At 41.5% G+C, this 17833-nt stretch overlaps 1 protein-coding gene across 1 annotated transcript in view; it reads left to right on the top strand.

Moving 5' to 3' along the window:
• The window catches only part of LOC109936893 (regulator of G-protein signaling 7-binding protein-like), a 30022-nt gene extending 13209 nt beyond the window's left edge, over positions 1–16813 (top strand). The window contains exons 4-6 of the mRNA XM_020535501.2: positions 2462–2621; positions 3690–3760; positions 16338–16813. Coding sequence (XP_020391090.1) covers positions 2462–2621; positions 3690–3760; positions 16338–16426 — 320 coding nt within the window. The 3' untranslated portion in view covers positions 16427–16813. The remainder of the gene's footprint in view (positions 1–2461; positions 2622–3689; positions 3761–16337) is intronic.
• Positions 16814–17833: the final 1020 nt, after the last annotated feature.

The following is a 17833-nucleotide window of genomic DNA, read 5'->3' as shown; positions in this document are numbered from 1 at the left end:
TCAAATATTTTCACTGTTCATTAATTTTGGTATTATTCAGACATGATTCTAAAGTCAAAGAACTGAATGTTTATGACTGAAGAGACTTAAGCATGCACCTCAGGGAATAGTTCACCCTAAAGGATCTTGTCCAACTTGATCATTATTAACTATTGAAAGGTAGCATGTCATTTGTTTGATCCTCCTCCACTTACCAATAACGATTTAATCATAGCCTACCTTAAGATGGAGAAGTAATCAATCTGCAGAGAATTCTGTAACAACAACTATTATTTCCAATCCCATTCACAGTCATTGACAAAGAGGAGAAACAGAATAAAGCTAATAAGTGGTCTCTGATGGCCTTCTACATTTTTTCTTTATTCTTTCATGGAGTGTGGCATTGCTATTTGTTGCCTGTTACTAACTGCCCTTGAACTGAGTGACTTGCTAAGCCATTTCTGAGGGCAGTTAAGAGTCAATCACATTGCTGTGGAGCTGGCACCATACATAGGCCAGACTGGGTAAGGATTGCAGATTAGGACATTATCGCACAAGATGGGTTTTTACTTAATCAATAACAGCTGTCATCACCACCCTTAATTGTACTTGCCTTTTATTCCACATTTGATTAATTGAATTTAAATTCAATCAATTGTTTTGGTGGGGTAAGAGCTGTGGTAAAAGTTACAAATATATATTCATGATTGTGGTCACCAGACCCGAACAATCGCTTCACATTGGGAGTTACACTTGCCCATCTAACAACTAAATGTATTTGAACAGCACCTTTTGTCTTCAAATTGCTGAAATGTAATTCTAGTGAATTGTTGTTTAGTTGAGATATTTCAAAGCACTGAAATGCATATTTATAGCATCAACAGAAAGGGGCTTTCCCTCTAGCTACGGCTGGGATACAAGTTCCAGGTCATAATGTTAAACTTAAGTACTTCTAGAATTAGTTATGCCATGTAGTCAATAACATTCTTTTCCAGATGCCAAACATTACCAAAAGATTAGTGTGATGATGACAATAATGACATCCATTTGTCTCAGGATTGGATAACCTGTGCCCAGGTGTACATCTATACCATTGAATATTGTCTGTTGAAGCCATAAAGACTAATTCACGAGTGACAGTTCCTCTGCAGATGGCACAAATAGCATTGGCTCAAGGTTGGCTGGTATTTCTCCTTTCTGACAGGTTTGCTTTCCTGCTGCCTGCTCACTGCTTTTGGCCTCTTTTTTATCCATACCCTTTCTCAACACCTTGTCTCCAAGCACTCCAGTCAGCAGTGAAGACTTGCCACATCACGTCTGATCCCAGTCAACTTGAAATTGCACTTGCAGATGTCTTTGTATCACAGGTCTTTGTCTTGTGCTTAGAGCAAGCTCACCATAGCGTATGACTTGAGGATGTCGTTGTTATCCATTCAGTTTGCATGACCTAGCCAGAGTCTCCACTGTTTCAAGAGGCCAAACATGCTGGAGATCCCTGTATCTTGGGTACTTCCATATTCAGCACTGTCTCCTGCCAGAAGAGGCACAATGTTTGTCGGAGGCAGTAGAGGTGAAACCTTCTCTGCTGTCTGGCTTGTATTACTTATCCATGCTTTGCAGCTCTAAATGAGAGAGTGCAAGCCTGGAACACATAGAGCTTTGTATTTTCAGTTAGTTTGTTATTGGCCCACACTTAATTTCTCAACTTCGACAGAACAGCTGCAACTTGCACAGAATCCCTACAGTGTGGAAGCAGGCCATTCAGTTCATCAAGTCATGCTGACCCTCCAAAGACCATTCCACACAGTCCAGCAACTCACCCAATCTTTATGGCCCTGCATTTCCCATGGCTGATCCACCTAACCTGCACATATTTGGATTGTGGAGGAAACTGGAGCACTCAGAGGGATTCCACGCAGACACTGGGAGAATGTGCAATTGCCCGAGGGTGGAATCGAACGCAGGTTCCTGGTGCTGTGAGGCAGCCACGCTAACCACTGAGCCACTGTGTCGTCTCTTTTATTTGGTGATTTTGGCATCAAAGTAAATGTTAATTCAAGAGATGTGAAGCTTTCAACAACCTCCATTATGAGGTTGTTAGTATTGATGGAATATGGAGTCTCTACCTTCTGGCTCAGAGGTTTGGTCTTCCTGATTCTGTTCAGGACTCTTTGCAGGCCCAGGGGAAAAAGTAGAATGACTGAATAGATCTATTGATGTTTTAGAAAATAATAATATTTCGAAGCTGAATTCAATGCTCTATCAGACAGGTGAATGTATACACACACATGCAGACAACAAAATCTGCTCAAAAACAATCTTTTATCTAACTATGCTTAATGAAGAAATCCAAAATGAAATGAATTTACAGATCGTAATTGGAAATAATTTAAACATCAACCGTTTTCATAATAATAAAACAAAATTCTGTTCCTTCATTTTTTCTAAGCTGCTAATATTTAAAAAGTGTCTTCCGCTTCAGAACAAATTATTTGTCCTGTTCCTGGAATTCCTTATGAACGTGAAGAGGAACATTCCCAGGCACCATTCCTAGAAGATGTCACCTACTCATCATCTTCACAAGAGCTGGACATGTTGGCATGTCACTTAGATACAGCATTGGAAATGGAATCTACAGAAAGGTAAATCCTTTGAGCTTTAATTGGACCAAGATGTACTTTCACAAAGGAGCAGACCAAGTCAGTTTAACAAAATCTAACCTTATCCCTACCAACTGGAGGCATTTAAGCAAAAAACAAATGGCACAGTGACTCAGTGGTTAGCACTGCTGCCTCACAGTGCCGTGGCTCAGGTTCAATTCCAGCCTAGGTTGACTGTCTGTGTGGAGTTTGCATGTTCTCTCCATGTCTGCGTGGGTTTCCACTGGGTGCTCTGGTTTTCTCTCACATTCCAAATATGTACACGTTAGGTGATTGGGCATGCTAAATTGACCCATAATGTCCAGGGACGCGCAAGCTAGGTGAATTAGTCATAGTTAATAGGGGGTTACAGAGTTACAGGGAGGGTTGGTGCAGACTCGATGGGCTGAACAGCCTCTATCTGCACTGTAGGGATTCTGTGATTCAAACAGCACTAATTTCAGATTGTCAGTATCAGTTTAACTTTTTTCTTGGATACACCCATGGATCAAAACTCCTCAGAAGTAGCATAAGAGTCCTTTTCTGGGTCAACATAAAACACAGGGTGGGACAGTAGCAGGTGGAGATTAGGGGTCAAGTATGCTGTTTCACCAAATCTGAATAAATTAATTTTTTTTTCAAAGGCACAGAAGGCTTCTAAAGAGAACTTAGCTCAGACCTATGAAAAGGCATTAAAAAATCACTGAGTCAAATGACTCCCAAATTTGTATTTTTATAGTTGATCGATTTAATCAGGGCATGAGTTTTATATTTGATTAACCTTACTTTTAACATTCTACTTTAGCGGTTTTTTTTCGTAGTAATTATGTTTGAAATGATCATGATTTATGCTATGAATGGAACTACCTGAGTGAAATGTAGGAAATCTAACTCATATTCAAATCATGGTAATGGTTTCATGATTTGTTTGTTTGTTTGTTATGGGTTTAGCAGTGATCAGACAGGCATTGAAGCTCAGTAGTTCACCAGTAACACGTACATAAATGATCAGAATTATATCAAAAATATTTTAAAAAGTATCTAAAAACTATCTTACATTTGCTATTTCAGTGATATTCAGGAAATGCGGTACCTTCTGAGAAATCTCAGGGACTCCATACCACACTATCTTAAAGTACAGGGTATGTATTTAGTATATTTTCAAGTGTAAATAGATAACAACTGTTTAAATTGTTCCCTTGAGAAAATGTGTTTGATTTATATTTGCATACCATTTAAACACACTTCACAGAGGCAAAGGGTAATAAACATGTTAGGAGTATAAGTGTCGTGCTTTTAAAGAGTGATCAGGCTATAATAGCAGCTTTGAGGTGGCAATGGCGTATAACACCTCTGGCTATGTGTTCAAATCTAATGATAATAAAGTTGCATCTCATTATTGTAGTTTAAAATGAAACATTACTTGGGAATCTCAACCTGATTCATAGGCGTGCATATCTAAACACAAAAAATGATGAGAAAATTCACTTTCATTGATCATAGATTTTCAAATTGGGCCCATTGGCACCCAAGGATTCATGGACCAATCTGGAGGCTATCAGAATTCTGTCCTTTTTCTGCGTTTGTTAACTTACTAATGTGCTAGTTTTGTGGCGACTTACTGATACAGCATGGTTGTTCATGAGAGAAACGTGGCTCTAGAAGTGAGCCTAAGAGCGGGAAATAAACAGAAATGGAGGAGGTGAAATAAAAGTGGATAAAGCAGATAACAGACATGAAAGATGGAGAGGGCAAGAGAAACTGCAGGAAAGAAATTCTAAGTAGTGAATCAACATTTTATCTGAATGTAAAAGGGGAGACAGTAATAGATTGGAGGTTCATAGAATCCCTACAGTGTGGAAACACGCCCTTCGGCCCAACAAGTCCACACCGACCCTTGGGCCATCCCACCCAGACCCATCCCCCTATAACCCACACACCCCTGAACACTACGGGCAATTTAGCATGGCCAATACACCTAGCCTGCACACCTTTGGACTGTGGAAGGAAACCGGAGTACCTGAAGGAAACCCACACAGACATGGGGAGAACGTGCAAACTCCGCACAGACAGTCGCCCGAGGCTGGAATTGAACCGAGGTCCCTGGCGCTGTGAGGCAGCAGTGCTAGCCACTGAGCCACCATGCTGCCTATGCAGTGATCATTTTACTTTATTCGAACGTAAATGGGGTAATGCCACTGATCATGATAGTAGACAATAATCCAGAGGTTCAGGCTAAGACCTTAACCACAGCAGCAGCTGGTGGTTGGAATTTAAACTTAATGGATGTCTAAAACTATCATGGATTGTTGTAAAAACTCACCTTTCGTTCACGGTTTTATTTTATTCACTTGAATGTAGGTGTTACTGATTGGCCCCCATTAATTGCCTAATCCTAGGTGTCCTTGGTGGTGAGCTGTCTTCTTGAACCGCTGTAGTCCATGTGCTGTAGATTGACCCACAATGGTCTTAGGGAAGAATTTCAGGATTTTGTTCTGAGGAAGGATCACTGGTCCTGAAACATTAACTCTAACTTTTTTTCCCCCACAGATACTGCCAGACCTGCTGAGCTTTTCCAGCAACTTCTGTTTTTGAATCAGTCAAGTAGGTTGCTTTGTCCTGGATAGTGTCAAGCCTCGTGAACACCGTCCAGGCAAGTTGGGAGTATTCTATCACGCTCCTGACTTGTGCCTTATAGATGGCGGACAGGTTTTGGAGTGTCGGGAGCAGTATTCCAAACATCTGACCTTCGCTTGTAGGCACTGTATTTATAGAGCAAGTCCAGTTGAGCTGCTGGTCAATCGTAACCCCTACGATGTTGATCATGGGGGATTCAGGGATAGCAACACCATTGAATGTCAAGAGCTGGTGATTAGATTGTCTCTTATTGAAGATGGTCATTGCTGGACATTTGTGAGTTTACGGGGATAAAGTGCGGGCTTATGGGTCTGAATGCTCTTCGGAGGGGTGATGCAGACTTGACAGGCCAAAGGGCCTCTTTCTGCACTGTTGGGATTTGCTAACTCTATGACACCTATTAACTCTTTTAGATATCAGTAATGTTATACATTTTCACTGGAAACACATGCATATTGTTTCTACATTTAGATTTTCCTGGGCCAAAACAGTCACTGAACTCATTACAGTCTTGGTCCAAACATAGACAAAATAATTGCAGAGGCAAGGCAAGAGAGACCGTGCTTACTATACTTGGTCAAATACTACCTCTGTGTTATCGTGGAGGCGTCTCAGAATTGAAGCCAATGGGAATCAGAGCAAGACCTCTCAACCTGTTGAAGTCATACTTAGCAGAAGGAAAGATGGTTGTGATTTTTGAAGGCCAATTATCTCAGTCCCAGAACATTGCTACAGGAGTTCCCTAAGGCTGCCCAAGGGCCCCATCTGCAGCTGCTTCAACAATAACCTTCCCTCCATAAAGGCAGAAATGGAGATATTTGCTGATGATTGTGCAACATTTAATAACATTCGCAACTCCTCATATACTGAAGTAGTCCACGCCCATGTGCACAAATACTTGAACAATATTCAGGCTTTGTCGATAAATGACAACTGGCATTCGTGCCAGATAAGTGCTAGGCAATAGCCATCTCCAACAAGAAAGAACCTTTCTTTCACCCCTTTTCTTCCCTCCCGCAACAGCGATAGGTTTCCCCTTATCCTCACCTACCATCGCACCAGCATCCACATCCAGAAGATCATCAGATGCCATTTCCGCCACCTCCAGCAAGATGCCACCACCAGACACATATTCCCCTCCCGTCCCTTGTCCACCTTCCGCAGGGACTGTTCCCTCCGGGACACCCTGGTCCACACTTCCTTCATCCCCAACACCTCCCCACAGCCCTACAGCACCTTCCCCTGTAACTGGCGAAGGTGCAACACCTGCCCATTTACCTCCTCCCTCCCCAGTATCCAAGGGCCTAAACATACCTTCCAGGTGAAGCAACACTTCACCTGCACTTCCAAGAATCTAGTCTACTGCATTCGCTGCTCACAATGTGGTGTCCTCTACATTGGGGAAACGAAGCGTAGACTTGGCAACCGCTTCGCAGAACATCTACATTCTGTTCGCAAAAAAGACCCTGAACTACCTGTTGCCTGCCACTTCAATGCACCACCCTGCTCCCTGGCCAACATCTCTGTCTCTGGCTTGCTGCAGTGTTCCAGTGAAACCCAACGCAAGCTGGAGGAACAACACCTCATTTTCCGCTTGGGGACCCTACAGCCCTCCGGACGAAATATTGAGTTCAATAATTTTAGGGCCTAAACTCTCCCATGTCCCAGCCCCCCACCCCACACACCAGGCCTTGTTACCACATAGTCTGCTACTACACACCCCCTGTTAGTCACTAACAGTCCCCATTAACAACTATTCACCCTCCCAGCCTGATCGTTAGCAACTCCTTTGTCTGTCCAACTGTCTTTCTCTCTCTTTGGGCTCTATCCTATCGTTTACTCGCTACCCCACCCACCTCCCTATTTTCTGCATATAAACTGACATTTTCCCAGCCACCATCAGTTCTGAGGAAGGGTCACTGGACCCGAAACGTTAACTCTGTTTTGTCCTCCACAGATGCTGCCAGACCTGCTGAGCTTTTCCAGCCACTTTGTTTTTGTTCCTCATTTACAGCATCTGCAGTTCTTTTGGTTTTTACTAAGAAAGAACCTAAGCATGTCCATCACCAAGTCCCTATTTATCAACATCCCAGGGGTTACCATCAACCTGAAACTGAACTGGACTAACCATATATATACCATGGCCACTAGAACAACCAAGGCTGGGAATCCAACTGTAATTCACCTACTGACTCCAAAGCCTTTGAAAAAGGTACATATCAGGACTGTTGTGTAATACTCTCCAATTGCCTGGAAGACCGTGGGCAAACAACACTCGAAGTCTGATACCATCCAGGACAAAGCAGTCCACTTGATGAGCACCCCATTCACTGATGCTTAGTGACTACCAAGCCTTCCTTGGCAGTACCTTCTAAACCTGTGACTTCTACCATCTAAAAGGACAAGGGCAGCAGATGTATGGGAACACCACGACTGGCCAATTCCTTTCCAAGTCAATCATCATCCTGACATGGAACAATAATCACTATCTTTCAATGTTTCTGAATCAAAGCTCTGGAATGCAGTAGCTTATACTAGAGTCTCACCCCTGTATTCTCAGGGGCAATTAAGATGGGCAATAAAAACTGGCCTTGGCAGCAGACCCCAAATCAAATGAAAGAATTAGAAACAACTCTTCACTATTTCTCAGTACGCAAGAGCTTCCCCCACAATAAAGCTCATTTGTAGCAATAAGCTTCAACAAAAATGTCTGATGCAACGAGATGTTATTTGACTATGGTTTTTGTTCCATTTTTTGAACATTCCTCTCTTCTCTATCTCTCGCTTGTTTCACTTTCTTCCACCTTTTTACTTTTAACTTTTCATCAGAGCTATTCTGTATTAAAATTGGAGGAAGCTGCCTGCAAATGATAGAGTGGGGGAGGGGCCCCCAAAGATCCTATGATCACGATTTTAAGAGGATGAAGAGGAATTGGCTGTGCAAACAAAAAACAAAGTGCCTTCTGCTAGTTGCAATTAGGTCTTAACTGACCACTTTAGGAATGTAAATACATACTGAAGATAAGGAACTACACACTGTGTGTGGCTGTTTTAATGACCTATTCGAGAATATTCGCTGCTGACTTTGAGTGAAATTGTTCTAGTTTTCATAATGCACGTCACCTTAGCACAAGTTGTGGACACAATTTAATATCGTTCCACTAAAAGGCAAATTTTACTGCACTTGCATTGGTATAAGGTGATCTGACTGAAATAACTCCACAAAGACCGGTATCCCATTACTGAGTTACCTTATTATTTACACTCCAGTACTTGTCACTGGTCCAGCTTCCTCTGAGTCAGCCCTCAGAGTGAGCAGAACCTATGATACTCCTGTTTATCTGTCACCCAGACTCCCTGATTGGGGTTGTTAACCTGGTCCAATCAAGGAACTCCTATTCAATCATATCCACCTGGCTGAACTCATTACAATTATTACATCTCTCTGTCCGGGGACATAGGCCTGTTCTGTTTCTTGTAGCGTCTCCTGTGGCGTTTTTTGTACCAGCTCCAGTTCCTCCGACTCAGCCTCTGATATGGGCAGTGTGTACTGGACCATAGCCCATCTCTTGCATCTCAGGAGAATTTCATCATCTTCTTCAGGTGGTAAAGGTGTCAAGGCTGCAACATCCACCATGTCAATCTCAGACGCCATGGTTTCCTTGATGTTAGAGCAGGGTTGGGGGGAAACCCATGGCTCCGACAGCCTTTCCAGCTGTTCTGAGGAGCCAGGTATGTTTTTCTCCTGCCCGGTTTGCGAGTTTGCAGCTTTCATATGGGCCACGTGCTTATTTAGGACTGCCTCAGCTACTTGAACTTTGTACATCATAGGACCTGACCTCGCATCGACCGTGACTTTTACCCATGCAGGGCCATTTCCATGGTTTTGGCACCAAATTTTATCTCCCGAAGTAAACAATCTCTCTTATTTAGAGAAATTGCCAATGTGTCTGGCATTGGTGTTTCTGATGCAGTTTCATCCTCCCCCCACCAGGTCTGGGAAGATCAGGTTTAACCTAGTGTGGAGTCTTCGCGCCATTAGAAATAATACTGGAGCAATCCCTGTAGTTGCATGAGGGGTGGTCCTATAATCAAATAGGAACTGAGACTGTTTGGTATTGAATGAAGGTGTAGGCTGTTTGTACAAGCCTGCCCTCAAAGTTTGGACTAAACTTTCTGCCAGACCGATTGGACAATGGCTGGTAAGGAGCTGTCCTTATATGTTGACTGCCACTTAACTTCAGGAAATACTCATTCTCTGGTGAATGATGGCCTGTTGTCTGTGACCAACACTTTCAGGAGCCAGTGTATTGCAAAAGATGATCACAGTTTTTTTCTGTTGTCATCCCCATCTTTGATGAATGAACTCTGTGCAAGTCCAGCCACTTTGAATGGGCATCCACAATGACTAAGTAGATTGAACCCATGAAAGGACTAGAATAGGTGACATGTAACTGAGTCCAGGGTTTACCCGGCCATTCCCACTAAAATGGGCGAGCTGCTGGCACTGTCCCATCAACACGACTATGTCTGCATCCAATCCTAGCCAGACGTAACATCTCGCCAACATCTTCATTTTGTAAACCCTTGGATAACCCTGGTGGAGTTCAGCCAGTATTCGATGGTGACCTTTGCGCAGGACAATCACTCTTGCTCCCCACAGTAAACGCCATCCTCTGTAGTGATCTGGTCTCACCGAGTCCAGAAAGGTTTCAGTTCTGGTTTTGATGGCCCTTTTGTTTCCTCCATCACCTCCAGCTGTTTCAGTTTTGCTAGGACCAGATCTTTCTGCGTCCAAAGTCTGATACTGTCAGCTGTGACTGGAAATGTGTACAGAAAGTTTAAAATCCAAAAGGATTCTTCCAGTGGCAGCACCATTGGTGGTGTATCTGCCAGTGGGAGGCAGCTCAGGGCATCCACATGTGCCACATGGCCTCCTAGACAGTGATCCAACTTGTAATTGTACGCACTTAGAATGGAAGCCCAATGCTGAATTTGACCTAAAGGTATGGGTGGCATGGCCCTGTCTTCTAAGTAGTCATAGCAGGGGTTTGTGATCTGTTACTATTACAAATTTATGTCCATAAAGGTATTGGTGGAAATTCGTCACACCAAAGATGACCACCAAACTTTCCTTCTCTATCTGGGTGTATTTGCACTCTACATCAGCCAAAGTGCAGGAAGCATCCCGGTACATTTGACCATCTGTGAGCCAACACTACCCCATGGCATACGGGGAAGCATCACATCAGCACCAGTCCTCACTTGAGATCATGGTGTGCCATCACCTTAGATGCCAATAGCTGCTTCTTCACTTCCCTAAAGGCTACATCTTGGCTACCTTTCCATTTCCAAGACTGGCCCATTTTCAATAGGAAATCTATTGCGTCCAAGATAGAAGCTAGGTTATGTATAAATTTTCCATAATAATTCGCTAACCCAAGGAAAGACCTAAGCTCCAGTACAAACATGGGAGCTGGAGCACCTTTGATCACCCTCACTTTATCGAGCAATGGGTGTAACCCGGTCTTATTGACTCTGTACCCCAAGTAGGTCACTTGGGGCACCTGAGCACACGTCTTTCCCTTCAAAGGCATATGTATGCCTTGGAGAAATGTCTATGCTCAAGTTCTCTAAGTGCTCTTTATTGGTCTTCCTTGTAATTAACATGTCATCCAGATAAATGGCAACCTGGGGTAGACCTTATAAAATGTTCTCCATTGTCTGCTGAAAATTGCACAGGCTGATGATACCAGAAAAAGGGGTATATTGGTACAACATATTGGTACAAACCCTTATGGGTATTAATTGTAGCGTAATTTTGGATAACCTCATCTAATCGCAATTGTCGGTACGCATGCTTACGTCCAGCTTCATGAAGGATAGCAACACCCCCCTCCCTCAACCAGCTTTGCATGCACGTCATCAATGCAAGGGATTGGGAATTTATCCAGCTGTGAGATGTGCTTTACTGTTTGTTTAAAACCCCCACAAAGGCAAACCAATCCTTTGACCTTCACAATTGGAATGATAGGTGCTGCCCATTCTGCAAACTGTACTGGTTTGATGATTCCTTCACATTCCAGCCTTCTGATTTCTGTCTCTACTTTTGCCCGCAAGGCAAATGGCACTGGATGGGCCTTGTAGAATCATGGAATTGCTTCCTGGTCAACATGCAAGGTGGCCTTGTCTTCTTTCAAAGCCCCTAGACCTCCCTGAAAAACTTCTAGGTATTTAATGAGGACTTCAGTCACACAGCCATTTTCTAATTGAAAAATGTTGGAGCCAATCAAGGTGAATCTCTCTCAACCAATTTTGCCCCAGCAAGCTTGAGCCCGAGCCTTTTACTACTGTGGAAGTGAACCAGCTGCTTCTCATAGGAGACCAGAACCGAAGTTGTACCCTTAATCTGTCATGGTTCCCCGGTATAGGTTCTCAGTCTAGCTGAAGTCTTGCACAAACTTGAGGGTTGGAGACTAGAGTGACTTTTCTTAAAGACTGGTTATGCAATCACAAATACAGCCGCACCGGTATCAACCTCCATTGGAACCAAGTGACCATTTAACCAGATATTTGATTGTTTCTGACTCGGATGTTGCCAAGTACTTTAACTATTCCAAGCCAGACTAGGTGGACTTGCCAGGGTGCGCTCTCTCCTGGATACTGGTCTATGAGTTCTCTTACTCAATTTAGGCCAAGTAGACTCTTCCGCTGTCGGGTCCACATACCAGTGGCAAATGATGGCTTGCCGGCCTAGATCCTGAAGAAATCTTTAGACATTTGGAGGTTTGACTTTGTTTTGGGGTTTTGCTGTGGGCTGACCTAGAGTCCCTCTGTTCAGGATATGACCTGAGTGAGACTATGCAATTGAGGTGTCCCTCAAGCTTGGTCAGCCTGGTGAGGGTGTCCACTTCCATCGGAATACGCTGCAACTCATACGCTCCACTTGCCACATTTTCTAATGACAAGTCAGGTGTTGTGCCTGTTTGAAGGCCAGTTGGGCTTCAGCTAATAGATTCTTTTGGCATGGTCACATCATTAATCCCACATAGCAAACAGTCTCTCAGCATCTCATTCAGGGTTAAACCAAAGTCACATGCCTCTGTCAGTTGTCTTAACCTTGTCAAAAATCCTGACACAGATCCCCCTGGTTTGAACTGCTGAGTAAAACTGATAACGTCTCACAATTAGAGGCTTGGGTCTTAATATTCCTTAAGTAAATCTGTCAACTCTTGAAAAGTTTTCGTATTTAGTGCCTCAGGGAAGATAAGGGTCCTAATAACCGAAAATGCTGTGGGTTCACAAGCTGTCAGGAGAATTACTCATTGCTTTTCATTTGCCGTGAACAAAACACATTCTTTCCACATAACAGGCCCAGTCTTTGGCATCAGGATCAAATGAGTCAAGCTTCCCAAATAGCAGCATGATGCCAGAAATGCTTATCCCAACGCAAAGATGACTGTTGCGAGTGAATTTCTTCGAGTGGTTTTTTTTTCCTCTCATCAGCTCTGAAACAACTCCAGAGAGGCCGGTATCCTGTCACCAAGTCACCCTTTATTGACATGAGGACAGTCCTCGACAATTGGTCGTGCTTCCTCACAGCTAGCTCTCAAGAGTGAACAGAACCTCTGTCACTACTGTTTATGTGTCAGCAGGGCTTCCTGATTGGACCAGGTTAACAGCCCCAATCAGGGAATTCACATTCTTGACATCCATCTGGCTGACCTCATTACAATCACTATGTTGACAAATATATCTGCTTAAAATGGCAAGGTTATAGATTTGAATGAGTAGGATAGAAAGCAAAATACTGATTCTATTAAATTGGTGCCGACAGTGGAGGCGATAGTTATATTTTTGAACCCATAGCTCAGCAACACAGATGTGTATTTTAGTACATTATTATTGTCTGGGTGATAAAGTAAGGAAGGGAAAACTGGACAAAGTAAATGTATGAACATCATTGTGGTTGGAATGTAATTTAGTTTCTCAAAATGTTTTCAAAGATCAATTTCATGTAAACATTATAATATAAGCATTGAAATGCTAATTACTATAATTGGTTAGACAATTTTCTTTCAAATAGATACCTTGGAGAAGAATTATGGTATCCATTCACTTTCAAGACTGTCCTCTGCAATCTATTCCTGGCGTACAATGCAGGCATAATTACATGTATCCCATAGCACATTAAATAACTAGTACTGCATGTGATGTGGAGGTGTTCCCTTTCTCATTTGTTATAGGACTATTCCTTTAAATAATCTGGAAACATTTTGTATACAAATATTTTTTAATTACACAAATTTAAAAGCTGTAATAGCGCAGCAGAGGCATTTCATCAAGATGATACCTGAGCTGAAAGACTTCAGTAATGTGGGGATACTAAAGAATTGGTGATTTTTCTCCTTACGGAAGATTAAGCAGAGATTTGATAAAAGGTTTTGATGTTTTAGAATACATTTCTCAAAAAGGTGGCCGAGCAGATGTGATATTAACTTTTTAAAGTATACATCCAATTCTCCTTTAAAAGGAAAATGATTTTAAATTGGGAAAGGAGTAGGTGAGAGTGTGACTAAAGAATTGGCAGACATAAGTACCTCCTTCAATGCTATGATTCCGTGGAGATAAAACTGACACCACAAAGCAGTAATGCTGAAAACTTGTAGCTTGTATTTAACACAGCAAGCTGTGTTGTCCACTCATAAGATTATGTTGTTAACTAGACTATGTACTGAGTTGTCTTATGCAGCTCAGAAAGCAGTAGTACAACCAAAGCATGTCATTGGATGAGGATTGCTAAAGTAAATGTGTGAAATGGTTGGAACTGAAGTTAAGGAGACAGTATTAAAAAGCAAATCATCATCTAGGTCCCTGTATGGTGTCTCCAGATGGCAGTATTACTTTGGATAAATTATATTGTTCCACTAATCCCTTTTTAAAAACTAATTTGCGTGATGTGGGCATCACTGGCTGCCTACCATGGATTACCCATCCCTAGTTACCCTTGAGAAGCCTTCTTTTAATATGCCTGAATCTTCTCAATCAAAAAAGGATTGAATTGTTCATTTTTGTGATTTATGCAGGTTAACACTAAGGTTAATTAGAATCATAGACCTTTACAGCATAGAAACAGACCCTTTGGTCCAACTTGTCCATGCTGACCAGATATCCTAAATAAATCTAGTCCCATTTGCCAGTATTTGACCCATATCCCTCTAAACTCTTCTTATTCATATACTTATCCAGATGCCTTTAGAAGTTGTAATTGTACCAGACTCCACTACTTCCTCTGGCAGGTCATTCCATACATTGACCACTTGCTGCGTGATAAAGTTGCCCCTTAGGTCCGTTTTAAATCTTTCCCTGGTCATCTTAAACCTATACCCTCTAAGTTTTGGACTCCCCTACCCCAGGGAAAAGACCTTGTCTATTCTCCCTATTTATAAGAGCATACAACATATGGCCTAATTTCTGCTCCTTCAGCCCATCGAGTCTGCTCCACCATTCATTCAGGGCTAAGTTTCTCAATCCCTTTCTCCCGCTTTCTCCCCATAACCCTTGATAATCAAGAACCTTTTTCTGTCTTAAATATACTTGATGAACTGGCCTCCACAGCCTTCAGTGGCAATGATTTCCATAGATTCACCACTCTCTGGCTGAAGAGGTTTCTCCTTATCTCTGTTCTAAGGATCCTTTAGTCCTTGGATCCTACTCTGTCGTGCCAATGGAAACATCTTCCCAACATTCACTCTGTTCAGGCCGTTCAGTATTCTGTAAGTTTCAATTATATCTCCGCCCCGCCCCCTCATCCTTCTAAACTCCACTGCAATTAGACCCAGACGTTCCTCATATGTTAAGCCTTTCATTCCTGGGATCATTCTCATGAACATCCTCTGGACCCACTCCAGGGCTGGTACATCCATGACCCCCCATGATTTTATAAACTTCTATAAAGGTCACCCCTGCCCGTCTCTGTAGCTCAAATCCTCCGACCCTGGCAACATCCTTATAAATATTTTAATGAACCCTTTCAAGTTTCACAACATCCTCCCTATAGCAGGGAGACCAGAATTGCATGCAATATTCCAAAAGTTGCCTAACCAATGTCCTGTGCTATCACAACATGACCTCCCAACTCTTGTACTCAGTGCACTGACCAATAAAGGCAAGCATACCAAATGCCTTCTTCACTATCTAATCTACCTGTGACTCCACTGTCAAGGAACTATGAACCTGCACTCCAAGGTCTCTGTTCAGCAACACTCCCCTAACTGTCCTTAAATGGGTGGCGAATTTTTGATAACGATCTTGATGGATTCCTTTGTGTTTACCGGAGGGCTGCAATTCTTACTCAATCCACATGAATAGTCCTAATGGGTGTGATTGATCGGGGAATGAAGGTAATAACAGCACAACACCCATTTTACCCAATTTAAACACGGATGCATTACTGCCAAATATTACTATCGTCACAAATTCCCCAAAAGAAATAAGTAATTTAGACTCAACAAAAGTCATTATTTTTCTTATACAACAGCAATACTGCAGTTACCGCAGTTTAAATAGAAATGGTAAAAGAAATTAAATTAATAAACGTCAGGGGATTACTGACATTTGAAGCAATGTGGCACTGCTTTAGTTCAGTTTCTGTACACTTACTGTAATTGATATCAGGTGTTGACCTGGTCCTCTGGAATGCTTACGATACAAGACACTTGTTAGGAAATGCACAAGAGTGACCAAAAATCAGGTTCTGAGATTTTACCATTAAATGACATAATCTACTGAAATATCAAGTTGATTGTTCCATAGCAGTAATGTTATTCGATGTGGAAATACAATATTTCAGAATCTTTGTTAACCAAAAGGAGATTAAGAACTAGTATTTTGAAGGGTGTTCATCCTTGGTTTATATTCTGTTTAACCTGTAGGCTGGCAACAGGCTTTAAATAAAATCTTAAAACTGAGTGGATTTGTGCATATCTGGTTCACTAAAAACATTTGCCACTGCTGCTCAATTATTAAAATGTTGAAAAAACCAAGTTATTCTTTCTGTATTTTTTCCCCCCCCCACCACAGATGAAACCTATTTGTTGACCCCATCTCCCACACATCCAAAAATTCGGAGGAGGAAGAGCAAATGTGGATTATGTTGTATAAAGAAATGAAATAATTTGCTGTGTCCTTCAATTTTTACCAATACAGTAATAGCTTAGGATAATTGGAATCAGATATTTAAATTTGTAAAATATATTTGATTATAAAACATTCACTGGACCAAGTGCAATATAAAAGATATTGCATTAGCCATTTTAATCTGTTGTGTAGAGTAATTACCAATGTGTAATTGTGTTATATCTGAATAACACTCAGGCATTTTAGATTCTTAAAATGCTATGATACTGCTATTCGATGCTGTGCTGTCTTCTTTGTGCCTTGCTATTCGACTAAAACCCTCCCATCTATGTTGATAGATGAAATATAAAAAGCATTCATTTTCTTACAAGTGTCGTCTAAACTCTAATTGTTGACTTGTTGTACAGACCAATTTGATCAGTGAGGTGTGATTAAATAAAGTTTATTTTGTGCGATAATGCTGCAGGAAGTATATTAATCTTAAAAATGATTTTTTGATGAATTAATAGTATACATTTAAACAAAGATTGTAAGCCTTAAAGAAGTACAAAGAACAGTGGAAGTATTTTACTTTACAATTACTGACCGAGCATATGCTGAAATCTTATACCCCCTGAATTTCTTCCAAACTCATTATGGTTCAAAGTTTCCAATTATTTTCAATGGGGATCCTTAGTAGTGTAATCAGTAAGCAGCAAAGCAAAAACAGTTAAAATTATAAAGTGCTCAAAGACTATTCTTGCATTTGAAATTTGGAAAGTATTAAATTTCAACAGTGAGAAAATAGCAGACATAAACTTTTCCCATTGTTTACTCATCGCATGATTTAAACTATATTAACAGCAACGCCAAAGGACAACCCGTTTATATTCCAGGAGACTTTACTATTAGCGCTCAACACTAAAACACCAACAAGGTTAAACAAAGATGTAAAAGAATACCTATACTACATAATTTTCAAATTTCACAAGCTATTCTCATGTCTAAGTAGCATATAACATTTGAAACAAAACTTTGGACTAAGAGGTTGTTTTTAATTAAAAGACAGATTAAGCATCCTTATTTTCATAACATATAGAGACCGACTTTGAATGAGCTGGATTTAAACCCATGTCACAAAAATAATAACGAGCCCACCTGATATACAGCTTAATCCATTTTTCATTTTACCACCATTTAGGGCAGATCCACTTAGAAATAAGTCAATGTTTTAAGTCATATTGAACCTCACCTTCAACATCCTGGTGAGTCTGACTAATAATTAAAGCAACCATATGAACACTGTCACTGCAAGATCTCAAGGGCTTAGTACTTTGCAGTGAGAAACTCACTTCTGATATCCCAAAGCCTAACTGCTATTTACAAGATACAATCCAGAAAGCATGATTCACAGAATTGTGACAGTACAAAAGCCCATAAAATGTAGGAGCAGAAGTAGG

The sequence above is a fragment of the Rhincodon typus genome, chromosome 33 (genome assembly GCF_021869965.1).
Source record: "Rhincodon typus isolate 14 chromosome 33, sRhiTyp1.1, whole genome shotgun sequence".
Lineage (NCBI taxonomy): Eukaryota > Metazoa > Chordata > Chondrichthyes > Orectolobiformes > Rhincodontidae > Rhincodon > Rhincodon typus.
This window is presented reverse-complemented; position numbering and strand designations above follow the sequence as displayed.